Source organism: Enhydra lutris, unplaced genomic scaffold (assembly GCF_002288905.1).
Source record: "Enhydra lutris kenyoni isolate GAN:26980312 unplaced genomic scaffold, ASM228890v2 scaffoldscaffold84, whole genome shotgun sequence".
Taxonomy (NCBI): Eukaryota; Metazoa; Chordata; class Mammalia; order Carnivora; family Mustelidae; genus Enhydra; species Enhydra lutris.
In genome coordinates this window covers 3977819-4005306 of record NW_019154168.1, presented here as the reverse complement: position 1 = coordinate 4005306, position 27488 = coordinate 3977819, and the positions used below count along the sequence as shown (strand labels likewise).

Genomic DNA, 27488 nt, shown 5'->3' with positions numbered 1-27488 from the left:
TTTGTATTAAGACCATTCACATTTAAAGGGGTTATTGATATAGCTGGATTAATTTCTACCCATATTTATAACTGTTTTCTATTTGTTGCCCTAGTTCCTTGTTTCTTTTTTGGTGTTCCACTCTTTTCCTGCCTTCTCTGGTTTTAATTGAGAATTTTATATGATTCTATTTTCTCTCCTCTCGGATATAAATTATACATATTTAAAAATTTGTGTTTAGTGGTTGCCCTAGTATACACATATCTAGTCCAAGTCCACATTCACGTAATACTGTACTACTTCATGATTTTCAGTTTGTTCAGCTTTTATCTTAGAGGGACAGGAGTGAGGACTCCTAATCACTTAATAACATCAAAGTGGAAACTGGAAGTATGGGTATTATTTTTATTTATTCATTTTTCTCCTTTATTTATTCATTTTTTTGTGTGTTTATTCATTTAACAAATATTGGGTGCTTATTATGTACCAGATACTGTTCTAGGCACTGGGAAGAAAAGACAAAAGTTCCTGTCTTTATGAAGCTTATATTCTAGGGAGTAGATAATAAAAAATAGACAAGATGCCAGAGGGTGATAGATGGTAAGGAGAAAAATAAAGAGGTCGAAGTATGAAGTGAGGATGATAGAAATAGGTAGGAATGGGGTACTGAAATTTTAAACAGAAATAGTTAATACAACCAGCAATATAAAAAAGGCAAGACTATTAAACTACAAAGTGCTTCTAGGAAGATAATTCCTTATAGACCCTAAAAAGCTGACACTTTAGATCTTGAAAAACTTGTTTCCCCAAAAGGGGGAAAAGCTACCAACTTTGCTTGATGTTTACTATTACATTTTATTGAATTTGTCTTTAGAAAAATTTCATAGGTGGAACAAGCTTTACCCATTGTACACATATATACATATGTCCTACCTATGAGGGGCAATATATATTATATATATATACCGCATTTATAAAGTAATTAGTAGTAAGGTCAAGAAATAGAGTTGACTGTATAAACCCTCTTCTAAACATGTAGAAGAAATCTACCATCCCATACTTCCCTTCTTTTTTACTACATCGGAGTTAAAGTAGGAAATCTTTTAAAAAAAAGTCCTACTGAGACAGTCTCATGGCACAGGGAATATACTAAATTTGGGATGGTTTAAGCACACTATATATACTTCAGAGAATTTCATGATTATAAAAGAGTAATGCAATTCATTTGAAAACTAAGATCTGTGTTGTTTAGTTCAGGATATGAAACTGACAGATCTTTAGGAAACAGCCTCTATATTGATACTTTCTATTTACTCATTCTTCCGCTTTCCTGAATGCAGTTGTTAAGGAGGAAGTTTCATAGATCAATAGCATGTATTTGGGAAAAGTAGCCATGACAATTAATGAAGTGGCTGGGCAAGGGTCTCAGTAACATTTATATTCTGAATGGCTGAGTTGGATGATGTCATGGGTTTATGACAGTAAACTATTCTATTTCTTTGTTTTATTGAAATATTAAATTCTGTGAGGATATATAGGCCTGATGTTCAGCTTTGCTTTTTGGCCAATGAGCATTTAAATACTTAAGGAAAGTAGGAGCCAGAAAATAAGTAGGAAGGTAATTACGCTTTTAGAGATACTAAGAATTCTCCTAGTAGTTATTCATACTGGTAAATTTCTCTTATGGCAGCTCAACTAGGTAGGTAGGAGAAGGAAATCTCCAGGAAAAACTGGTAATTTAAAACTTTGTTATTTAAGAAACAAACACAATATTCCCCTCCCGCCCCCCCCCCCACCCCAATACATCAGAGGGCATGCTAGGCTTACCATGTCAAAAACAAATGACTCTGCAAACAAACACGATAATAGCACTATTAAATGTTTAAGGGTCTGTTAACTTCAAAGCAAAAAGCACATTATCTGAAAGCCAATCTCTAAGACCATTGTTTCCTGGGAATGTAGTATAAAGATCCTTGCTTTGAAAAGCTTCAATAAGCATCAATAAACAGTCCATGTCACTTGCTTTAGTTTGTTTGGGCCTACTAATTGCTCCAGGACTTCTCGTGAATGATCTACAAAAGAAAACAATGACAATATATTAATTCACAATAATCAAAGATATTTAATTTGTCCTCATGTATAAACTAGGGATGATAACTATGATACCTCATAGGGTTATTGAAAAGATTAAAGGGGATGATATATAAATAACAATAACAAAACATTTAATTAGTGGTAACCCTCATTATCAGCTGCAGTGCACATATCATAATAATACTTGAAATTAGGCATTCATCATTTTCTCTGTAATTTTGTCTTAATTTCACCAGCCAGAGATTAAAGCTATAATGTCACCATTAACCTGTGTATAAATTTTCTCATGGTCCTGGCAGGCAACAGACACACTAACATGGTGTGCTTGAGCAGGGATTAACAAAGCAACTGGGTGCAAAGGAGTGAGCAGGATTAGAGAAAGCCAATAGATGTGATAAGACAATTTGGGAAGCAGCAACATACCCAAAATGGCTAGGGGAGGGAGCAATTACTAGAATAGGACAACTTGACCTAGAGGTAAACATTTTCCATGTCACACAATACTATTATAAAGCATGATTTTTAATAGATAAGTAAAACATGAATTCATTATAATTTAACCAATCCATATTATTGGACTTTTAGATGGTTCTCAATTATTCTCAATTCTCAATGTATAGTAGTGATTTTAATATGGTTTACATTTCTTTTGCAAAGTCAATTTTATAATATCTTTTAAAAAATACGAGTTAAAGGGGCCTGGGTGGCTCAGTGGGTTAAAGCCTCCGCCTTCAGCTCAGGTCATGATCCCAGGGTCCTGAGATCAAGCCCCACAACAAGCCCCACATCGGGCTCTCTGCTCAGCGGGGAGCCTGCTTCCCCCCCCCCTCCCGCCTTCTCTGCCTGCCTCTCTGCCTACTTGTGAACTCTGTCTGTCAAATAAACAAATAAAAATTTTTTTAAAAGTTTAAAAAAATACGAGTTAAAGCAAAAATACTGATAAAATGTTACTACTTTAAAAATTATTCATAAGTTTACTAAACTTGTTTAATAGAAACAGCCTATGTTGTGTATACAACAGCACTCCAAACTAGTCTTGGAAATTTTCTAGTTTAGTGGTTGTTAGAGTTATAGATTTCACAAACCAATAGAAAAAAAAAAAAAAAAAGTGGGTCCAACATACAGTTTCTAAATTTTATTTTTTAATTATTTAAATATTTAAATATTTATTCATTTGAGAGAGGGAGAGTGAACACAAGCAGGGGAGGAGCAGAGGGAGAAGCAGACTCCCCACTGAGCAGGGAGCCTGATGTGCAGCTCTGATCCCAGGACCCTAGAATCATGACCTGAGCTGAGGGCAGATGCTTAAATGACTGAGCCACCCAGGCACTCTCTAAATTTTCTTTTAAACAAACCAAAAAGAAGCCCAAATACCAAGACTTAGTGCAAAATAGAGAACCAGAGTATATGAAAATGAAAAGGAATTAAACTTAAAAAAACAAAAGTTTACATCAGCAGCTAATTTTTCAAAAATAGCAGCTCATAAGAGAAAAAGTGCAGTTTTATTGCCATAAAAATATCATTTATTATAAAGGAAATCCATTATATAGGAAATCTAGATTAAAGACAGGTTTCAAATACATTGAAAGTAAAAGCATGGACAAAGTTATATCATGAAAACAGTAACTATAACAAAGCTGGAGTGGCTTTACTAATAGCAGATACGGAGAGTACTTCCCAACTCATTCTATGAGACCAGTATTACCCTGATGCTAAAGCCAAATTAAGACACCACACATATACAAAACTATAGACCAACATCTCTAATGAATATATACTCAAAAATCCTCAACAATACACTAGCAAATCAAATCTAGCAATATATTAAAAAAACTTGTGTGCCATGATCAACTGGGATTTATCCCAGGAATGAAAGTTTGGTTTAACATCTGAAAAATCAATCAATGTAATATACTTTATTAGTTTCCTATTGCTACTGTAATAAATTACTACAATCTTAGTGACTTAAAGCAACACAAATTTATTATTGTATAATTTGGAGGTCAGAATTCCAAATTAGACCTCATTGGGCTAATCTGGATCAGCACTTCTTTTTGGAGGCTCAAGGGAGATAATTCACCTCCTTGACTTTTCCAGCTTCTAGGGGCCACCACATTCCTTGCATGCCTCCATATTCAAAATGAGTAACAGTGGACAGAGTCCTTCTCATGCTGCCAACTCTTCGATTCTCCTTCCCCCTGCCTCCTTCCCTTATAAAGACCCTTATGATTACCGGGCCCACCTGGATAATCAGGATAATCTCCCTATTTTAAAGTCCACTGATCAGCAACTTTAGTTCCATTTGCAGCCTTGTGGAATGTAACATACTCAGGTTCTGGGCATTAAAATGTGGACATCTTTGGTTGGGGGTACTAGTCTGCCTATGACATATACCGTATCATTAGAATAAAGGACAAAAAAACACATGATCATCTCAATCGACACAGAAAAAGCATTTGACAATACTCGTGTAAAAACATTCAACAAACTAGGAATAGAAGGGAACTTCTTCAACCTTATATGAAAGAACTAAAGTTCATATTTAATGATGAAAGACTAATGTTTTCCTCCTAAGATGAGAAACAGGCAAGGATATCTGCCCTTTCTTCTTCTTCTTCCTCCTCTTCTTCTTCTTCCCCTCCTTCCCCTCCTCCTCCTCCTCCTCCTCCTCCTCCTTCTTCTTCTTCTTCTTTCTTCTTCTTCTTCTTCTCCTTCTTCTTCTTCTTCTCCTTCTTCTTCAAGATTATTTATTTATTAGAGAACATGCATGCACACACACACAAGCAGGGTGGGTAGGGGCAGAGGGAGATGGAGAAGCAGATTTCCCGTTGAGCAGGGAGCCAGACCCCAGGACCCTGGGATCATGACCTGAGTTGAAGGCAGCTACTTAACTGGCTGAGCCACCCAGGTCTCCCTATTCTTCCCACCCCCCCTTCTATTCAGCATTGCATTGAAGGTTTCAGCCAAGGAAATTTCGGAAGGCAAAGAAATAAAAGGTATTCATGTCGGAAGGAAAGAAGTAAACCTATTTTTATTTGTACATTATGTAATTCATATAGAATGTCCTGTATAATTACAGAACGTCTTAAGGGATCCACTAAAAAATTAAAACTAATAAATGAGTTCAGCAAGGTTGCACAGTACAGGATCAATATACAAAAATCAAATATATTTGTATACACTAGCAATGACCAATCCAAAAATTAAATTAAGAATTTCATTTATATTACCATCAAAAATAATAAAATACTTAGGGATAAATTTAACAAAAGTGAAAAACTTAGTCTGAAAACTACAAAACAATGTTGAAAGAAATTCAAGATATAAGTAAGTGGAAAGACATCTGTCTGTGTTCATAAATCAGAATATAGTACTAACATGACAATACTCTCTAAATTGATTGCAGATTCAATGCAATCTCTCCCAGAATCCCAGTTGTCTCTCTCTCTCTCTTTTTTTTAGAAATTAACAAGATGATACTAATATGTATATGGGAATTCAAGAGACCCAGAGCAACAAATACAATTTTAAAAAGAAAAATTAAATTGGGAACTTATACTTCCCAATTTCATTTTGGTTGGTGGTTGGTGTTTTTAAATTATTTTGGCATTTTTACTGATTATGAACATGTTATCAAACATACATACATATCTGTTTTCTGACCGCATTTGTGTCATCCTTCTATAGAAATTTATTATTATACATAAATAGGATGACATTTTTCCCTCCAGTAAACCATACAGTATATTTTTAGGTAATTTTGAAATTTTGATGCTAGATGGCAGTATTACATTACTCCAAGTCTGCTCAGGCACCTTTTTCTGAAGAAAACAGAGTATTTAGGATTATGACTTTGAATAGTAGGAATAATCAATGCCTGTGAGTTTATTATGCTATAAAGAGAAACTGTGGATTCTCCAAGTATTTAGTGATCCCTTGCCAGAACACTGTAGAAACTGTAGGGAAGGAAAAGTAATTTTCCTTCTATCCTTCTGAGTTCTTGGCTGAGACCCCCCCCCCATAATAAAAGATTAGATTAACCAGAGAAAAACAGTTTATCAATATGTATACTTCATGCATACATGAGAGATACCCCGGGGAAAATGAGTAAACTCCCTGAGATGGCCCTAGCCACCACCTTAAATACCAACTTCAGCTAAAGACAAAAGAAAGATGTTGGGGGGAGGGGTTGGGAAGGGATCAAACTGTAGGAGGTTATTAGAAAAAGCACAGTAAAAAGTAAAGGTATGGTTTTCTATACAGATTTGTGTCGGTGTCTCGGTTGTTCTTTGTTTTGTTGTGATTCTCTTGTGATTTAGAGTTGCCCTTTTTTTCCTAGTATAGAGAGGGAGATAGTTAAAGACGGAGATTTTTCTTTATAAATGCAAATTTCTCTTATAAAAGGGTAACTTTGTAAGGACCTATTTTATATTTTTCTTTTAGCCAGAGGCTTCCATTGAGGTTAAACAATAACTTTGTTGTTTAACCCTTAAACTGTCCCTGCTCCCCTTCCCTCAGGGGACTTAAAAACAAGTCCTGGAAACCAGCTCCAGGTGAGGAGGCCAAGAAAAACAAGGCTGTACCCACCTCGAGTCTAGCCCTGACATAAGTACAGCCATGTTGGTAAAGCAAAAGCCGGCACCTTGCACTGTAAGAGTGGGTTAGCATAAGAATGGCCATCCTGAAGGCCGGGAAGCCATTTCACTGAGCGTCCCTAACCAGCCCACACGGCACACATAATTTGAGATAAGAGAAAGTAGCTAAAACCTAAGAAACAACTTAATCATATACGACCAGGGCGGTTAGGTGATGGCGCCACAGGGACCGGATGTTAAAGAAAACAAATGGTTAACTTGCAGAGATCACAGTCCTCCAAGACAGGAGTCTCCCTTGGTTTGCAAATGTCCTGCTGATTTACAACAAAAAGTCTATCTCTTCAATGGCCCAGTTTCCAGAGACAAATGGCTCAGTACCTCGAGGCCTAAGTTCGCCCTCCCCACCATAAAACTGAAGAAGGCTGAGGCAGAAGGAAATGTAAATAAAGTTAAATTTCTTCTAAACCTAAATCTCACTTAACCGCCAGGGTGACGCCAGGGTGGCAAAAGGTTAAACAAAGTTAAACTGTCAAAGTGGGGTGCAAGATATGTATGTAGCTATGAAAAAGTGCCTTAAAAATGCTATATAAACCCTTGGCTTTGAGTGCTCGGGGTCCTTGTTGAAACCCACTGCACCGGGCGGATACTTGGACCCCAGCTAGCTGGAAATAAACCTTGCTGTGTGACTTGCATTATCGAGAGTGTTCTCTGTCTAATTGAGGGGTGGTCGACTCCGTACCCTAACAACTTCTGCTCCTTATTCAGAGCTTTCCTAGAGTCTGCTGTTTCTCAAAAATAATCAGCTCAAAAAAATCCTTATTCTAAAGAAGCATATTGGGGTGGCATATTCTACCACCCTTCTGAACACAGACTCTCAAGATTGAAAAAGACTCAAAAAGTCATCAGTACAAATCACACTTCTGTTGCTTGATGTCACTTTTCTATTTCCCTCTTTTTTTTTTTTTAAGATTTTATTTCTTTATTTTGACAGAAAGAGATCACAAGTAGGCAAAGAGGCAGGCGGGGGTGGGGGGTGTGTGGGAAGCAGGCTCCCTGCTGAGCAGAGTGCCCATTGAGATGCCGGGCTCCATCCCAGGACCCTGAGATCATGACCAAACCCTAAGGCAAAGGCTTAATCCACTGAGCCACCCAGACACCCCCCTCCCTTTTCTAGTAATAGTTAAGCCACTTGACACCAAGGCACAGGAAATTGCTTCACTGGGGAAAGAATTTTGGACGGGTGACTTAAGTTTTTACTTCGAGTTCTAGTACCAAGTATTTCCACTTAAGGTCATTCTCTCTTCCCTTATCCTTAAAACAAGGGTATTGTGTAGATGAAGTCTAAGGAAGATTTTACCATCTCTCAATATCTATGATTAATATAGACAGAGATCACTTTAAGGGCTTTTAGAACAACAAGAAAAAGAAGAAATTGTGGGAAATAGAAATTAACTAACTTTTTCAAATGATCAAGGAAAATGTAATTTAAATGTTTTTGTAGAATACACAGTGAAAAAACTAAGTCTGGCAGATTCTTACAAACAATGGTCAAAGTTCCAATGCTTCATTACAGTGTCTAGAATAAAGAAGTTCTGTGGCACAGAGTCAGTAATGAATGAATAAATCATGATGAGGAAACAAATGATATAGGAGTTAGAAAAAGTAAAATACAAAATAATAAAAAGAGTTGTCCTTTAAGCAAGGAATAAACTTTAATTAAAGAAAACTCTGAAGCAAACTACTTGGGTCTTAAAATACATTTGTTTTGGGCTCTAAGTGGAAAATCTTGACATATTTACGATCTAGGGGTCTAAGTAAAGAACCTCCTTGTATAGTAATCAGGATGAAACAAATCCTCACATATAACTAAAATTTGGATCCATTCAATCAAAAAGGGCAGATTTCCTGTTGGTTTTTCCTGCCTTTCAGTGTAAAATGTAAATTAAATCCAATGCTGTCTAACTGCTTTATTGTCCTTCTAAAATCTAAACCTCTGTGCCCATAAATACTGTGAAACATGTATAGATAATTATGAGAAACTGAAATGCATGTCTGTTGTAGGAGATTAGTAAAGGTGTGTGAGCTGAACTTAGTGATAATCATTGCAGGCATAACTGAATTTAAAAGAATTTAACAAGTTGTAAAATTATTTTTCCTGCTTCTATAACATCTAGAAAAAGTATATTGTGTCAAAGAACAAAATTCAGCCAAGTAAATTATAGGCTTTATTAATTGATTCATGAATCAGGCAGCACCCCATCTAGCAAGCAGAGGGAAGCTCTAAGGAGTTGTACAGAATGGAAGATTTTTATAGGAAGGAGAGTAGGGCAAGAAGTTATTAGCAAAAAAAAAGTAGGGATTGGTTCAGTCAAGGTCACCTTCTCATAGAGGGAAAGGCAAAGGGTTCTATTAGGTCAATTACCTCACCTTTCTTTGGGGGGGATGAGGAGGGCTCATGCGACAGATCACCTCATTGGTGTTTACCAGGAAATTTTACATTGATGGTCTTAAAATTTCACTCCTTGGAGAAACTGAAACTTCAGTTAAGTCTAAGTTTGCTGCACTGGGGCAGGTGACTCTACCTTGGACCTGCAGTTTTCTTTCTAAGAAATTAGACTTTACAATATCTTAAATAGCAGTTTAGTTTTTATCTTCTTTTCTGCAGAAATAAAATCAGGTGTTTCAAATAGTTTCAAGGCATGATTTATAATGTGGAGTTCTGTTTATAGTCCAACTTTAGGGTCATGAAATAAAAAGAAAAATGCTTAGAATTATGATAGAGAAGATAAACCTATTAATTTAGGGACCTTGAGGGGAAACTATAATAACATTGTCAATTTGGGGGTCAGATTGCTTTAAGGATGATTATAACTGAACATACTTATGTACATATATTTTTATGGAAAGTAAATCATATTGTCTTATATAGTCATATATAAGCAACCACATAAATATATAAGCAGGAGGAAAAATGTTACATAAATTATCAAAAGAAGAAAAAACTTTCATTTACTGGGCCAACCTGCTAAATGAAATCATTTATTTCTTTGGAGAAGAAATAAATAAAAATTAAATATAAGGTGAATATATAACCCCATTTTATTTTCATTTAATGATGGTAGCAAAAGCATACAATGGTAGTTGTATACTTCTTCCAGGAAAGGAAGAAGAGTAGAAATGATCTGGGTAGTTGAAAAACTTCAGCTTCTTCTCTTTATGAACCTTTATTAATAAAGCAATCATATATGAACTCTTTTGGATTGTTATCAGATCTCCCAATTTTATGACTCACAATTATACACAAGGGCAAGTTGAGGTCCATAAAATGTTCTGTGCTAAAAAATTTGGGGGAAATGCTTAGAAAAGTTTCTTAGCTATAAAATTTCTCAGACCCTTTGATAAATTAACATTCATTATAGCAGTATGCTGCATTTCTCAAACTTTTTGGATACACAAACGTTTTTAGTTCTGGGGTGTCTGGGTGGCTCAGTCGGTTAAGCATTGGGCTCTTGTTTTCACCTCAGGTCTTGATCTCAGGGTCAGAAGACTGAGCTCTGTATTGAACTCCAAGCTCAGTGTGGAGTCAGCTTGAGATTCTCTCCATCTCCCTCTCCCTTGGCCCACCCCCAGCTCTTGCATACTCTCTCTCTAAAATAAACAAATAAATAAAATCTTTCTTTTAAAAAAAAAAAAAGCCACTTTTTGTTCTATGCTATTGTTGGAGAAGAAAAATTTCCCTCTATCCTTTAAGATTCTTCTGGCTGCTCATTGAATTAAACAGGAGATAGACTAACAGGAGAAAATCAAATTTAATTTGCATGTATGGAGGTCTTATAGATATGGGACCTAAGAAGTGACCAAGACAGACAGCTTTTATACTTTTTAGACAGAGAAACAAATTTTTGATGACCTGACAGGGCAAAGAAAATTTATGTTTAAGAGATTTAATTAATAAGGAATTCTAAACAGAATTGAGGCTGTGGTAGTAAATTAGTAAAAGTAATAACAGTTGTTTATATAAACTTCTTAGGCCCTGAATTCCCCATCTCTGATGATAAGGATGTCTTTCTAGCTCCTGGTGCAGGGAGGGTACCAGTCACATGGGAGATTTGTTTCCTACTTTTGGGAGACCAAAGAAGGTCAGAGTGTTCTTGTATTGGCTGTTTCTTAATTAACATTAATTCAAAATAATAAAAATACTCCATGGCCTATTTTGGGGATGGCCTGCCCTAAGCTCCAACACTATACCTCTGGTATTTTCTAGAACATCATATGATGTCACTATAGTTAAGGGATTTCAGGGCAGAGGAAAGAAAAAGATACGACCACAAGGTGGCAGTAGGACACAAGAAGCTTTATTTGGGCAGCACTTTGACAGATTTGCTTTCAGAAGTCCCTCACAACATGATACCTTCCAAAGACAACAATGTGTGTTTGGGGGAGAGGGGCACTACTGAGAAGGAAAGGAGGTTAAAGGAATTCCCAGAGGACTGGAGAGGAAGTTTATGTGCCATGACGTTGCTGCTTAGCATCAAGATAAAGGAGTCTCTAGGTCAGAGAGTGCCAAAGGGCAAGAGTGGCTTGAGTGCAGTTTTTCAGGGTATGCAAAACAGGCAGCTGTAGATAGCTAAAACTCTGCTTCTTTAGGCTGTATTGAAAACCACTGACTGGGGTGCCTGGGTGGCTCAGTGGGTTAAAGCCTCTGCCTTTGGCTCAGGTCATGATCCTAGGGTCCTGGGATTGAGTCCCACACCGGCTCTCTGCTCAGCAGGAAGCCTGCTTCCCCCTCTCTCTCTGCCTCCCTCTCTACCTACTTGTGATCTCTATCTGTCAAATAAATAAATAAAATCTTAAAAAAAAAAAAAGAAAATCACTGACTGAATTAAGATTTAGATGTTGGTGGGCTTTTTGAACTAATAGTCCCAATATGCTATCAAGAAATAAACTACATAGGGGTGCCTGGGTGGCTCAGTTGGTTAGGTGTCTGCCTTCAGCTCAGGTCATGATCCTGGGGTCCTGGGTTCAAGCCCCTTGCATCTCCCTCTATTGCCTCCCCTGATTATGCTCTCTCCCTCTCTCTCAAATAAAATCTTAAAAAAGGAAGGAAGAAAGAAAAAAGAAGAAAGAAAGAAAGAAACTACATAGAAGCCATCTTTGATTCATTTACATAGCAGTAACAGTTGCTAATTGCTGGCCTAGATAATCCTCTAGGTCAAAACTATTGTTACTCTGTTCCAAGTATTTTGAACTCCTGTCATCTTAGGGTGTACTTTCACTTCTAGTAAAGCCACATGAAAATATAAGAAGTGATCCAAAAGGGATAATGTGTTCCTGCTCTAACTGCTGACGTTAACTGATAATTGTTCTTTACTATAAAGCAATGGTTCTCGAAGTGTGGTCTATAGATCCTACAGTCTGAAACCCTTTTAGGGTTGTGAGCTAGGATAGTCACTTTATTCATGCAACATTATTTTTACTTGAAAGGACAGCTGACAACCAAAGGTTGTTCAGACTTGTGTACTTATCAGACTATTTCTTTTTTTTTTTAATAAATTAATCAACATAGAGTCTATTATTAGTTTCAGAGGTAGAATTTAGTGATTCATCAGTTTCATGTAACAACCACTGCACATTACATCAAGTGCCCTCCTTTTTTTTTTATAATTAAATCTCTTTTACCACTTTAATCATTTCAAGGAAAGGATTTGTTGCTTTGTTGAGTCTTACTTTTGTGTGTCTGTTTTCAGGTTTTTTTTTTTAAGATTTTATTTATTTATTTGACAGAGAGATCACAAGCAGGCAGAGAGGCAGGCAGAGAGAGAGGAGGAAGCAGGCTCCCCTAGAGAGCAGAGAGCCCGATGCGGGGCTCGATCCCAGGACTCTGAGATCATGACCCGAGCTGAAGGCAGCGGCTTAACCCACTGAGCCACCCAGGCGCCCCTCAAGTGCCCTCCTTAATGTCCATCACCTGGTTACCCTGTCTCCCCACCCACTTCCTAGCCAGCACAGATTATTCCTGAAAAAGAGCAAAATGAGCCTGTTACTTCAAATAATTCTTTTAAAGATTTTATTTATTTATTTGACAGAGAGATAGAGAGCACAAGTAGGCAGAGTGGCAGGCAGAGGGAGAGGGAGAGGGAGAAGCAGCCTCTCCACTGAGCAGCAACCCAGTGTGGGGCTCAATCCCAGGACCCTTGGATCATAACCCGGGCAGAAGGCAGCCACTTAACCCAGTGAGCCACCCAAGGCACCCCAGCCTATTACTTCAAAGAAAACAAATGTCAGAGTTTGTTGCCAATGATAAAATTTTAGCTTTCAAATGGATTTTGGAAAATTTGTAGCTGCCATTATTAACTTGACAACTATCTAATGGTCATATTAACAAATGTGATTTTTTTTTTTGCTATAATAAAATGTGTAGACATTGGAAGATCCATATTACTAAGAGAACCAATATTTTCCAAACTACCAACGCATGACATTGCAAAATCACGTATGGGTAAAAGATCTGATCAAAATACAAGACAGACCAGTGGACTGTAATGTGAGTGTATAAAAATTTTATTGATATATTTTCACCTTCCACACTGCAACTAACCTTTAAGAAATGACCACTTACTGAGTTTGGGGGTAATATCAAAGAAGAGTGTCCACTGGGTAACCAGAAAGATAATGAAGGTAAAATTAGCAAAGGTTGATTTGATAATATGTTGCCACCCAAGTTGTCCTGAGACAAATATAACAGAACTTTAATAGAACTATTTCAGCTAAGGTTCCAGGACTAGAGGTACCAGCTACTCTCTTATTCCAGTGAAATTCAAGACCACCTGTATATGACTTGCAAATGCTTGGCTGAAATCTGATTTTGAAATCCATGGCACTTCATCCATTCAAAGATACAAAAGTGTTACAGTGAGAAGGGACAGAGAGTTGGAAGTTGAAGAAAGGATTTCTTTGAAGACAGTTCTGGAAAGAGGGTTGGCGGTGCTTACTTTTCCATTCAAGCCTAGTGAAAGGAAACTCTAAGGAGATCGGTTGGAGAGTCTGATATGTCCCTTGGAGCTTGGGGGACACAGGACGCTAATATCAGACCCACATCTGAGAAAACTAAGGGCAAAAGGCTATGGCAAGAGTCTCTGAAGCTAAAGGGAAGACTGAGGTTGGGACGTACCTGTACTGTCATTGCCTAAAGTATGTGTTTCCTGTGGTCATATGAGGGCTGCCAAGGGGTTGCCTTATATTTTGCTCAAGAAAGCAACCCAGCTAAGTTAGGAAACCTGAGCAGAAAGAGACTGAAGGTATATTGCTGCATGCCTGGGGACAGAAGAAGAAAATAATAGCTACTAACTGGAAGAGACATGCTGGCTTGAATCAAAAGAACTGCAGATAGGAGGTATATGCAATGATGAAGGGCTGGTAGGAAGTAGACCCTGAAGAACCCCAAAAGTGCCCCACTTCTGAGAGAGGATGGATCAGCTCACCCATAGGGCCTGGAGTGCTGACACCTGATCACAGTAGGATTGGTCAAAACTTTCCCTTCCAGTACCTCTGTTCCTACTTATCCCAGTCCCAACTTGTACTAACATTGGTAGGATCAGAAACCATATGGGAAAGCTGGGGAAGGAAGAAGAGAAGTGAGGAATGGTAAAATACAGAAGCCAAGAACGTCCCCTTACCCATTGCAGCCAAATCTGAGCTGACTGGAGGGAGCAAAAGCTTTAACTTGAGCTTGTTTGGAGTACTGCATGGACCTAAGACATTTTAATTACTGAAATGAGAGGTTTCAGTGACATGGAATGGCAAGACATTTTAATTACCTGAGAAGGATAAGTCAGTGGCACCTAAGATTTTATCTGGCAGTAGGGAAAAATTAGTCTCTTTAGAGCAGATTTGTAATAAAGTAGTGTGAAGAAAATAGAATCACTTTACAAGTACCCCTTGCTTGTTCAATATATTGATCAAATGCACACATAGCTCAGTGGATAGATTTACACACCTTGATTGGTATTCTGGAAAGATTATCAGAGATTGCTCTTATTACATTCTGTATACTGTGGTCTCCTCTAACTTAAAATAAGAGCCTACTGGTTAGAATACAATTTTCTGCCTTGTTTGATGACCAGGGAACCTCTGTTGGCCTTCTCACAAATCCCAGGATAATGTATGCAAGTACCAATCTCCTGCACTCAGTCCCATGACTTTTTCTTGTTCTAAGTGATTTTCTTTAAATTATTATTACTAATTTTAATAGATAAAACCATCCAATGATAGAAAATTCAAAAGGTACAAAGGGTGTATAGTACAGGGTTTTTCCTACTCTTGTCCCTGAACAACTTTCCTTGGAGGTAAGCACTGTTAAGTTTCTAATGTCCTTTATGGCTTTAGTTTTTTGAGAAGTGTCTTGGCTCAAAAGATCTAGTCTTCGTAATAGATGTCACTGATACCAAATACATTGTATACTTGGTTTACATTGACAGTCCAAACATAAGAAAGAACAGAGGTTGTTAAAAGGACTTCTAGGATCATAACTCAGCCTAGAGGAGTAACTGTTTAGACTGTAATCAGAGAAATGAGCTGGAAGGACTGGGCATCAGTGCTGACTTCCAAGTGAGGTATAGGTTATACTGTGGTATGTGGCCACTGCAGGCATAATGCAAAAATGTGGTTTCAGGACACAGTTGTATGTATCATGGCTCTTTTTTCCCCACAATAATATAGTATTTTATTCATTATTTTATATAAATTATGACACAAAAGTGATATTTTTACAATTTTAAAATTTATGTTCTTATACATTACGATTATCTGTCTATTGGATTTTATAAGTAATAAAATATTTTTAAAGGTAAAATCTTTTCTTTTACTATCTTTAGTGGTCCTTCCTTTCTCCCTCCCTTTCTCCCTCCCTCCCTCTCCTCTTTTTATTTCTCCTTCCTTCCTTCCTTTCTTTTTAAAGTAGGCTCCACACCCAGCATGGAGTCCAACAAAGGGCTTGAACTCACAACCCTGAGATCAAGACTTAAGCTGAGATCAAGAGTTGGATACTTAATGAACTAAGCCACCCAGATGTCCTTTTTTCTTTAAAAAAAACTTTTTTTGAGTATAGTTGATATGCAATATTATATTAGTTTCAGGTGTACAATATAGTGATTCAATATCTATATTATGCTATCCTCACCACAAATGTAGCTACCATCTGTCACCATACAACAATATCACTGGTTATATTCCCTATGCAGTACTTTTATTTCTAGTATCATGGCTCTTACACAGAACAAATGGGCTGTGACTACTTTGTTCTCCTTCAGTGAAGTATCATATTAGCTTAAGAATCCAAATTGTTCTCAATATATTATGCTATGCTCACCAAAAATGCAGCTACCACCTGTTACCATACAACATCATTGGCTATATTTCCTATGCTGCACTTTTTATTTCCAGTATCATGTCTCTTATGCAGGTCTAATGGGCTGTGACTACTTTGTTCTCCTTCAGTGAAGTATGTATCACATTAGCCGAAGGGTCCAAATTGGTCTGAATCTCAATGGCTATAGTTTGATGAGATTAGAGTCAACAGGTCATTTAGCATATTTAATAGATGTAATAGTATAAACCTGATTTTTTTTTTTTTGTCTACGTAAAACATCATGTTTAATATCAAGACCACTACCATCATCATCATGACTAGCATTTATTGAGTTGTCACTATGGGCTAGCCACCATATAAGGTGCTGTCAGATAATTATCATGACTAAGCTTATGAGGTAGGTATTGCTAATATATCCATCTTCCAGATGAGGAAACTGAACAATGGAATGCGTTGAATAGTCTACTTAAGATCACACAGTTACTAAAAGATGAAGCCAAGATTTGAACCCACCCAGTCTATCATACTAACCTGTTATTAGGGGGCATCCGTGGAAGAGTAATATACGTATCTGAGGACAGCAAGTGAGGACAGCTTCTACAGCCTCATCAGTCAGATTCACACAGTGTCCCATATGAATCTCCTATTTAAAAATAAAGAAAGGATAGTCAAAAGAAAAAACAGATTTGTGATGACAGCATGAAAAAGCATGGGCAATACTTTGATACAAAAAGAACTAGGGGTGCCTGGCTGGCTCAGTTGGAGGAGCATGAGACTCTTGATCTTGAGGTCATGGGTTTGAGCCCCATGTTGGGTGTAGAGATTACTCAAATAAATAAAACTTAAAAAATAACAAACTGTGGTGCCTGGGTGGGTCAGTCAGTTAAGCATCTGCCTTCAGCTCAGGGTCCTGGGATCAAGCCCCATATTGTCAGGCTCTCTGCTCAGTGGGGAGGTCTGCTTCTTCCCCTTCCTCTCCCTCTGTGCTCATGATCTCTTTCTCTCTCTCAAATATATAAATAAAAACATCTTTAAAAAACAACAACAGGGGCGCCTGGGTGGCTCAGTGGGTTAAAGCCTCTGCCTTCAGCTCGGGTCATGATCCCAGGGTCCTGGGATCGAGCCCCACGACCGGCTCTCTGCTCAGCAGGGAATCTGCTTCCTCCTCTCTCTCTCTGCCTATTTGTGATCTCTGTCTGTCAAATAAATAAATAAAATATAAAAAACAACAACAACAACAACAACAAACAAACAAAAAGAACCAAATTATCTATTTGCAAGAAACATTCTATAGAAAGGACTAATGAAAAGTATGCAATAATTTGTAAAGTAGAGATGATTTAAAATTTAAGCCAACCATTTTATAAAGCAATATAGCAAAATCTATTAAAACTGAAAATAAGTATATCCCAGAACCCAGCAGTTCTAATTGAAAATGTATACCATATACAGAGTAACTCTTATATATGTACCCAAGGAAACAATTTATAAATGTGCTCATTTTAGTATTATTTATAAAAGTAAAAAAGTGGACAATGGGTAAACAAATGGTAGTTTATTAATGGAACAGATGAAACAGTTAAAATGAAAAATATCTACTTGTATTAATAGACATAAATCTCAAATAGTAAGTCATATCTTTTAAAGCTGAATGTGTACTTACTATATGACCCAGCAATCCCATTCCTAGGTGTTTTTTTTTTTTTCAAGATTTTATTTATTTACTTGACAGAGAGAAATACAGCAAGAGAGGAAACACAAGCAGGGGGAGCAGAAGAGGGAGAAGCAGGCTTCCTGCTGAGCAGGGAGCCCTAGGGCGCATGATCCCAGGACCCTAGGATCATGACCTGAAGGCAGACACTTAACGACTGAGCTACCCAGTAAACACCCATCCCTAGGTGCTTACCCAAGAAAAATAAAAATGTACGTCTACACAAAGACTTGTATGCAATTTTTTAAAAAAAGATTTTATTTATTTATTTGACAGAGAAAAAGATCATAAGTAGGCAGAGAGGCAGGCAGAGAGAGAGGGGGAAGCAGGCTCCCTGCTGAGCAGAGAGCCCGATGTGGTGTTCAATCCCAGGATGTTGGGATCATGACCTGAGCCGAAGGCAGAGACTTTAACCCACTGAGCCACCCAGGCACCACTTGTATGCAAATTTTTACAATAGTATTCATAACAGTCCAAAATTAGAACCACCCAACTGTCTATCAAATGGGGAATGTCTGAACAAACTGTGTCATATCCACACTATGGAATATTACTCAGCAAAATAAACAAATAAATAAAAGGAATGAAATACTAACACATGCAACAACATGAATGAATCTCAAAAACATTGTGCTAAGTGAAAGAAGTAAAAGAAAAAAGTAAAAACCAAAAAACTGTGCATTGCATGACTCCATTTCTAGAATGAAATTCTAGAAACTTTAAAACTATAATGACAGGGAGGCCTAGGTAGCTCTATTCATTAAGCGGCTGCCTTCAGTTCAGGTTGTGATCCCAGGGTCCTGGGATTGAGTCCTGCATGCGGTTCCTGGCTCAGCAGAGAGCCTGCTTCTCCCTCTGACTCTGCTTGATGTTCCCATGCTTGTACTCTCTCTCTCTCTCTGTCAAATGAATAAACAAAATCTTAAAAAAAAAAAAAAAGCTATAATGACAAAGTAAATCACTGGTTGCCTGGGGATGGAGGCAGGCAGAGAACTGACTGCAAAGGGATGGGAGAAAACATCGTAGGGTGATGGAAATATTTTATACCTAATTGTGGTGGCAGTTAAAAGCTGTATAACAATTACCAAAATTCATCAAACTGTACACTTAAAATGGGTAAACTTTATTGCATGCAAATTATATCTTAATAAAGCTTGAAAAATTAAACATAATTTTGAATGAAAAGCAAACTGTAATAGAACATATATATTATAAAACTATTATGTTGAAGTTTAAAACATAAGACAACACTTCATCTTGTTTTATGGATCTCTATCTCTATGTGTTTTCCATATATAGGTAAAGTATGCAAACATACAAGGGAAAATACACAGGTGTCTTTAGAACATGGTTACTTTGAAGGAGGAAAGGGAGAAAAAATGTGCGGGGAGCTTTACATGTAAATATAATTTTTAACGAGGAACTGAAATAAGTACAGAAAATGTTAAAATTTAAGCAGCTGGTCCACAGGTTTATGTTATATTACTTTCTGTTCTTTTTCATATGTTAGAGCTATCATATACCCCTCATTTGATGGTCTAATTTGGAACCCTTCTGTACTGGCAATGGGAATGTAAAATGGTACAGCCACTGTGATAACAGTTCCTTAAAAAATTAAACATAGCATTACCATATAATCTAGCTATTTCACTTCTATATACCCAAAGAATTGAAAGCAGGAACTGGAACAGACTTTTGTATACCTATGCTCATAGCAGCAGTATTCATGATAGTAAAAAGGTAGAAACAAATATTGAAAGATGAATGGATAAACAAAATATTTATGTATATATATACAGACACATAAGCATGTACATATATTTACTTATTTGAGAGAGAAAGAGAGAATTCAAGCTGGGGAGAGGGGTAGGGGGAGAGGCAGACTCCCCATTGAGCAGGGAGCCTGACACAGGACTCTATCCCAGGACCCTGAGACCATGACCTGAGCTAAAGGCAGACACTTAACCAACTGAGCCACCCAGGCACCCCAGGAATGAAATTCTGATACACGCAGTGACACAGATAAACCTTGAAAACATTATGCTAAGTGACATTAAGTCAGAAAAAGACAAATGTATGATCCATTTGATGAGGGAGCAGGAGGCTGACTGAGGACAAAGCAAAAGCTGGCACCTTGCACCCCCTCTCCACCCGCTCCCCTCGGTAATATGTGTAGCATTCTTCAGGCACCCCTGACCACCATAAATGAGAAACAAATAGTTAACTTGCAGAGATCACAATCCTGCAAGACAGGAATCTCCTAACTATCTTGATGTTAATGGCTTGCCAAAAGACAACAATGATCAAGCCACAGGAGACCTCTGGTATCCAGCACCTTGTAGGCCCTCTTTAGCATATGAAAGCTCCGTTGAAACCTCCCTTTCCCTCACCTTCCCCCAACCCAGGGTACATAGCCTGCCATCCCTCACAACCTGGGGCAGCTGCATCTTCATCTGCCCACGGGTCATGTCCCCGTGCTTTAATAAACCACCTTTTGCACCAGAGATGTCTTAAGAATTCTTTCTTAGCCGTCGGCTCCAAACCTCACCCCACTGAACCTGACCTAGGTTCTAGGACTTCATCATATTTATATGAGTTATCTAGAATAGGCAAATTCATAGAGACAGAAAGTAGAACAGAAAAAAAAAAAAAAGAAGGAAAGAAAGCAGAACAGAGGTAGCTAAAGGCTGAGGGGAAGGGAAAATGCAGAGATATTCTTTCATGGGTAACGAATTTCAGGGTAGGATGAGGAAAAGTTCTGGAGAGGATTATGGCTATGGCTGCACAACAATGTGAATGTACTTAATTCCACTGAATTGTACACAAAATTGGTTAAAGTGGTAAGTTCTGTGTTATGCATACAGGACCATAATAAAAAACATTTTAAGAATTCTGGAAGTAAGATTTATCTAATAGTTGACATATATATTAATGGTATTAATATTTTTTCCTCCTGAAAAGTTGATATGAATTTGGTTATACATAGTATAATCAATCTATCTCACAAATAAAGGAAACCTGAGTATATTGAAAACTCATAAAAACTGAGGAAAAAAGCATCTTGTTATAAATTGGCAAACATGTCCTATGATATAAATTGACAAAGGCTACAGACAAAGAAATACAATTTGAGAACAGATGGAAGGAATAGTGTTGAACATTTAAAATATATTAAGGCATAAAAAAAGATTCAATGCCACAAACTGGGGTCTTGGCAAAACTGTAAATTCACAACATAACCTTCACGGGAACCAATTTTACAATATGAATTTAGGACCATTAAAGTAGCCATACCTATTGATCCACTTGTTCTGTTTTTTGGAGTTTATTACAGCAATGGAAGAAGAAAGAATAAATCCCAACATATGATTGTTTCTAATGGCTAAAAACTGAAAATAATCTGAATTACCAACAACCACAAAAAGGAAAGAATGATACATCTTATGAACAGATTTTGTTCTCTGATGTACCAATGCCTAGAATATAGCAGGTACTTAATAAATCTTTGTTGAACAAATGAAATTCTATAGGCAAATAAGCTTCTAACCATGAAGATTATAGAAACGTATAAAATGACTATCATATAAAGTTAATGTCATAACATTTACTGAAGGACTATCGTGTGCCTGGAACTGCAATAAAACATGGGGATAAAATTATGATAAAATGATGAACAAAATGGTCTATGTCCACTGGGAACTCAGATCAACAGAAATTTCAGAAATAATCATACCATTCAATAAATGTTATAACATGTTCATGTGTTTACCAATCTTTAGGAGAGGTCCTTAGACTTTTTTTTATTATTATTAAGTAAACTCTATCCCCAACATGGGGCTTAAACTCATAAGCCCAAGATCAAGAGTTGCATGTTCTACTGACTGAGCCAGCTGGGTGTCCTGAGGTGCTTAGACTTTCAATCGAATTTATTTTCAAGTTATAAACAATTAAGCAACATTGATAATATAATTTTCAGGAACAGAACATACGAAAAGCAAGAGATTAAAACAGAGCATGTGATAAAACAAAGGACTACACGTTGTCCAGAAAAGTCAGTAAAAAAGATGAAAAATTTTGTATTTCAATTTGAGTCAGAAATTGTGATCACAAAAATACTAGATGCTATGAGACAAAGGTTAAAGTATATTTACTCTGTTTAAGGAAGAAATTAAGTCTAATAAAGTTTAGAGAGATTTCCATTGAAATGTTTTGGCACTTACAGAAATAAGATTTGGAAAATTGAAAAAATAAAAAATACAATGATATGGCACTATAATCGCCAGCACTTATTGGTAACTGAATCTTTTTCTAAGTCTGCTTAGGTTGGCGCCCCTAAATTTATAATGCTGAAGTAAATATGTTGGTGTGTTTCCTATCACTGCATGACAACTAATTTCCTGGTGGTTTTATTAGGGAAAGATAAACTATGTTAACTGTTTCGGAACTTTATTAAAAATGATGATTATAAGATAATGTTACTATAAGAATTAAATAACCTAATGAATATAAAGCAATAGTAAGTTTGGAGGCTGGAATATAGTTAGTGCCTAACCAATGTTAGTATTTCAAACAGTAAACATTATGGCAGAGTTTATTGCCCCTACAGTAAGGATGCAAATTGGAATTTGGAACTTGGTATAAGAAAATATGGTAATTTCTTAATCAAAATACTTGTAAAAATATATATGCTATATAGACATGCACATGCACACACATAAATACATGCAGGATGAAGATATAAAAGGATAAAAAATTGTCTCTGGGCAATAACTCAAGGAGAAATATTTTAGCAAAAACATAGCACTGCTATGCTTTTATGATAGTTATTGTTAACATTTATAATTCATTTATAGCCTGTTTACTTCCCAAAAGAATTTGAAGTGGCTTTTTTTTTTAAGATTTTATTTATTTGAGAGAGAGGGAGAACAGAAGCAGGAGGGAGGGGCAGAGGGAGAGGGAGAAGCAGACACCCCACTGAGCAGGGAGCCCACATGGGGCTGGATCCCAGGATCCTGAGATCATGATCTGAACTGAAGGCAGATACTTAACTGCTTAACCGACTGAGCCACCCAGGCACCCCTGATGTGGGTTATCATTAAAAAGCATATCTATATTGATATCTATATTGAATAAGATTAAAAACCTTACTACAACTGGGAAAGGAAGAAACCAAAATCCTGGGGTAAAAGGCTTCTTAATATATTTAGAAGCAGGTTATAGGTGCCACATCAGTCACCAAATGGAAGGCCTGAACACTAATTTAGGATCTTCTTAAAGAGCTATACAATGTGGCTGTTGGGGAGGAAAACCTTTTTCCTCTCAAGTTCTCTTGGGTTCTACCTTTGGGAGCCCATGAATTAAAATGACAAAAGCAAGAGAAAAGGCAAGTTTGGTCACACATGAGCTCACAAAGAAAGCTCAAAGCTCAAAGAAATGGCTACAATATAGAGTTTATAGGTCAGCTTAATAGGAAAAGGGAGGGGGAGAAAGGACACTTAGAGAAAAAAAGAAGACTTTTAGGGAAAACAAAGTGGGCCTTGAGAGAGTAATTGGGAGGTGTGATAGTCTTTTGACAATTTTCTTTTATGTCATCTCTCATCTGATTCCTCCAATGCTAGAAGAGATCTTCCCTGGGATGGGGTAGTATTCCTTGAAGGGGGTTTGATGGTAGCTGAATCTTTTGGAAAGCTCTGGTTTTAGGAAGATGTAGGGAGAGCATTTTAAACAAAGCTTCTATTTTACATCTGTTGATTCTTAAACATCTTTAGCACAAAATAATTTTTATGTGACAGGTATATCCTGGATCCCTCCACGTATATTAAGAAAATAGGATGGCAAACCACTAAATAGTCCTGGTAATGAAAATTCTAAAGAATATCACTTTACAGTGATGAACTTTCATAATCATCACTATAATAAGACTATCCTTCAATGTGTTAGAAGCTAAAACTTCTGGAAAATGGGAACTTTCACTGGACATAAAATGGGTTTTTATTTAGAGCATGCTTTACCTCCTAACTTTACCAGTTTTTCCTCACTCTGGAAATAAAGAGTTAGAGGCAAAAACCAAACCAAACCAAACCCAAAAAACGTCATGGAAACACCTATTGATAATAAGGCACTGGTTGCTCTCTTCATTCAAAAAGCAATTTCTGAGGATAATATAAAAATTTATTTTGCATCAAATTTATAGATATCTTAAAATTACCTCTAATTTCTTGGCACAAGATCCGTTAACAAGTGCAACCACACCATCATCAGATACCTAAGCAAAGAATACAAGCAACATGGTACATAAACAGGAAAGATGAAAGTAAAATTTTCTAAATATTATTAATCATTTATATATAGTCTTGTTGCCTCCCATTGTAAGGGCCTATTTAACCAGAGCAATTTCATCTTGGTTAAACAGTGATTTTGTTGTTATGCAGTAAAACTTAAACTGACCCTGTCCCCCAACCCCCCCAGGGGAACTTACTTAAAAACAAGTCTGGGAAACCAGTAAAATATGGCCAACCAGTCCCTGATAACAGAGCCCAAATACCAGGGTGGGTCAGGTCAGATGGAGATAACAGAGCCCGAATGCAGGGACGAGTCAGGCCAGGTGGAGACATCCAATCAGTGGAGCGCGCATACTGTCTCCCTAGCTACCAAGGAGTGTGGGCCCCGCCTTTTGGGCGCCAATTCTGACCAAGGTGATAGGCTAGTTCAAATAGCTACTATGGGGTGAATTGTAGTTCAATTGGCCACCCGTGTGTGACCTAGCACGACTGTGCAGCTTTCTCTGTGTGTTGCAATCTCATTGGCCACCTGTGTGTGGCCAGACTCAACCACATGGCCTTTATTCTATAAAAGTCTGTGAGGCTGGGAGTCGTCGCTCTCTCTGAAAGAAGAGGCCCCAAATGGTTGGTTTGATTCTTGATGCTTGGTGCAAAATAAATCTTTGCTTGACCTTCACTTTGTATCAGTCTCGCGCCTTTGATCACGGACCCTAACATATGGGGGCTCGACCGGGATCAAACGATGAGAACTGAGCCAGCATCAGAATTTCTGGGAAAAGCCTCTGGAGGTAAGATCTCGAGATTTATTCTGTGAGATCCAGTCTGTCTGTCTGGTTGCAGAACTCCAGGGTATACCCACCGGAACTCCAGGGCTGGATTGGATGCGGGGACGCCCCATCCCTCTTCTGGTAGATCACCGGGGGTTCGAGTCCCCCTAGGCGGTCAGGGGACCGAGAAAATCCCCACTGGCCGCTGGACCTGCAGTTGTCTTTGTCTTGTCTTTTTGTTGTCTGTTGTGTTGCATGTTATGTTAGTAGGGGACTGAGAAAATCCCCACCGGCAAGTGTTTGTAGGGGACTAAGAAAATCCCCACCAGCGGCAGGTTCTGGGTAAGGGCCGCTTGGTCTGTGGTTGTCTTTTTCTTGTCTTTTTGTTGTCTGTTGTGTTGTTTGTTGTGTTTGAAGAAATGGGGCAAGCAAAGAGTAAGGGGACTCGAACTTTCATCTCTCCATTCCTCCTAATAGATGTGGGGCTTCTCCCTTTCTCATTTCTTGTGTTAATGGCTATAATTGGAGCCAACTGTGGTTAGTCTAACTCAAGACAGAGACTTTAAGGAATATTCCCAAGCAGCTTCTGAAACTCCCTTTGTTTGGGGGAAATTCCTTGCCTTCTCTGGCCTGACGTGGACTGCCTAGCCCCTCCCCCCTTGCTGGTGGGAAGGCATGGCGTCTGCTCCTCTCTTGGAACTGATGAGCTCTAAAACTGGGAACCCTTTCTCAGCCTTCTGGCGGCACTTTGTTTTTCTGTCTCCCCATTCTGTTTCTGCACCAACATGGATGCAGCCTGCATAACTGGCCCCTAGACCATCCTCGGTGCTTCCTGCACCACGACTCCTTCTTTCTTCACTGTTGGGAAACAAGAAGAGCACCCCCTGGACCTAACACCCGCCCACTCCGGATCTTCCCACCTGGGTCTCAGGTAAACATTTGAAGTGGAGTGGGCCCAGATGGAATGTAAATCAGTATTTGAACTAAGTTAAGTTTGTTGTTTTAATTAGGATGAACATGTCTTTTGAGTTAACAGCAGTAAATGTGAAACTTCAATCAAAGTTTACTGAGTGTCAAATAAGCTCATGTTATTTGTTGAAATCTGTGAGCAAAGAGAAGACTAAAACTGATGGTCAATTGTCTGTCTCAAAGTTTTAATGGGTAATTGTTAAAATAGCTTTCAAAGTCTTTGGTAACCTGAAACTTTAAAGTTTTCTTGGATGACAAATGGAATTGAATTTGTTGGACATCTAGGTCTTAACCAAATGGGATAAAATGCTAGATCACTGGTTGCTAGAACTAGGTTTGTGCTTTTGAAATCTGTTGGTAAACGTGTTTTGTGCTTAACTGATTCATAAATTTGCCTTCTAAGAATTCTGTTGTAACAGTTCACAATTGGTTAATATTTAGTCTTCATTAGAGATGGAGATGTTTCTAAGAAAATGTAAATGCTTTTCTCTTTGCCTGCCCAAGATTGTAAATGAGATCTCTTTGACTCATAAGGCTTTTCCTTGATATGCTAAGTTACTCAGGAAGTACTACTAAACAAATGATAAACCTTGGGTTACATTTGGGTAAATGCTGTAACTACTCTAGAGGTTCTATACATTTCCTAAAGTTTTAATGTTTTGATAAGGGTCATCACTTGATATTTAACCATATCTATTCTGAGTTCTTGTCATTTGTAATTGTTTTAATTCTCTTATAAAATGAATTCCTCCTTAAAGGAAATTCATATGGGAGACTTTCAGGACAAATACAGATCTTCAATATGTTGAAATCCTGGAAGGGAACTGGGTAAGAATCTCCAGAAGTAAGAGCTGCATTCGGACTAAACCAGAATTAATAACATGGGACTAGATGAACTGAAAGATTGTAATGTTGTGTCTCTTAATGTTTTGTCTTATTTTAAACAATTACTGGTTCTGTAATGTTTGCCCTTCCAGACTAGGGAAACTTTTTCTTAAGTTATCTGTAACTTACAGAGATGTAAAAATATTCATTTGTAAACAAATCAAGGCATTCAACTTTTCTCTCTATCTGAACCCTCTAAAACTCAAAAGGTCTCAGCAAGTATTCTTTCTTCCATGGCAATCAGTCATTTGCATAAGTTCATTAAGAATCTGTTCTACTTATAACAGGACACCATTGGGAACACTGGTTATTTTACCAAGGCTTTGACTGAAATGTCATATTTGAAAAAGACTCAGATATGACCAGACAGCTTAAAGGAACTTTATAAAGCCTGGAGCCATAAAGCCCTTTGGAACTGTTGGCCTGATACCTTGCTTACAGAGTTCCCAGCAGCCTCACCAGGTAAGTAAAGAATGTCTCTTCCTGGCAGGTACAGGAACCTCAGGATACTTTGGGCACCTCGGGAAGAGGAATTCACCCAAATCTGACAGGTATAGCAGGCATGCTTGATGGCAAGTACATGGCTTGGCTTCTGGCCTGGAGAGGCTACTAAAAGTTCAACTTAGAGATTCCTTATAAGAAGTTCCAGCAAAGCAGATTCTAAAAGATCTATATGATCACTCACTGTTCTTGCTGAGCTTATATAAATAATTAGGCCAAGTTAAAACTGGACTTGTTTTTCAAATAAATTAGTCCTGATTTGGCTATCTCTGGAAATGAGGGTTATTTTAGAGAGAAAAATTATGTTTTAATAAAACAACTTTAGGGCTATTAAATTCT

At 37.6% G+C, this 27488-nt stretch overlaps 1 protein-coding gene across 1 annotated transcript in view; it reads right to left on the bottom strand.

Annotated features, from left to right (window-relative positions):
* Positions 1-1842: 1842 nt before the first annotated feature.
* LOC111161359 (antagonist of mitotic exit network 1 homolog) overlaps positions 1843-27488 on the bottom strand; it is a 70786-nt gene continuing 45140 nt past the window's right edge. Inside the window, exons 5-7 of the mRNA XM_022524961.1 lie at positions 23955-24011; positions 16567-16678; positions 1843-2051 (exon numbers count right to left, since the gene is read on the bottom strand). Of these exons, the coding sequence (XP_022380669.1) occupies positions 1978-2051; positions 16567-16678; positions 23955-24011 (243 nt within the window). The 3' untranslated portion in view covers positions 1843-1977. The remainder of the gene's footprint in view (positions 2052-16566; positions 16679-23954; positions 24012-27488) is intronic.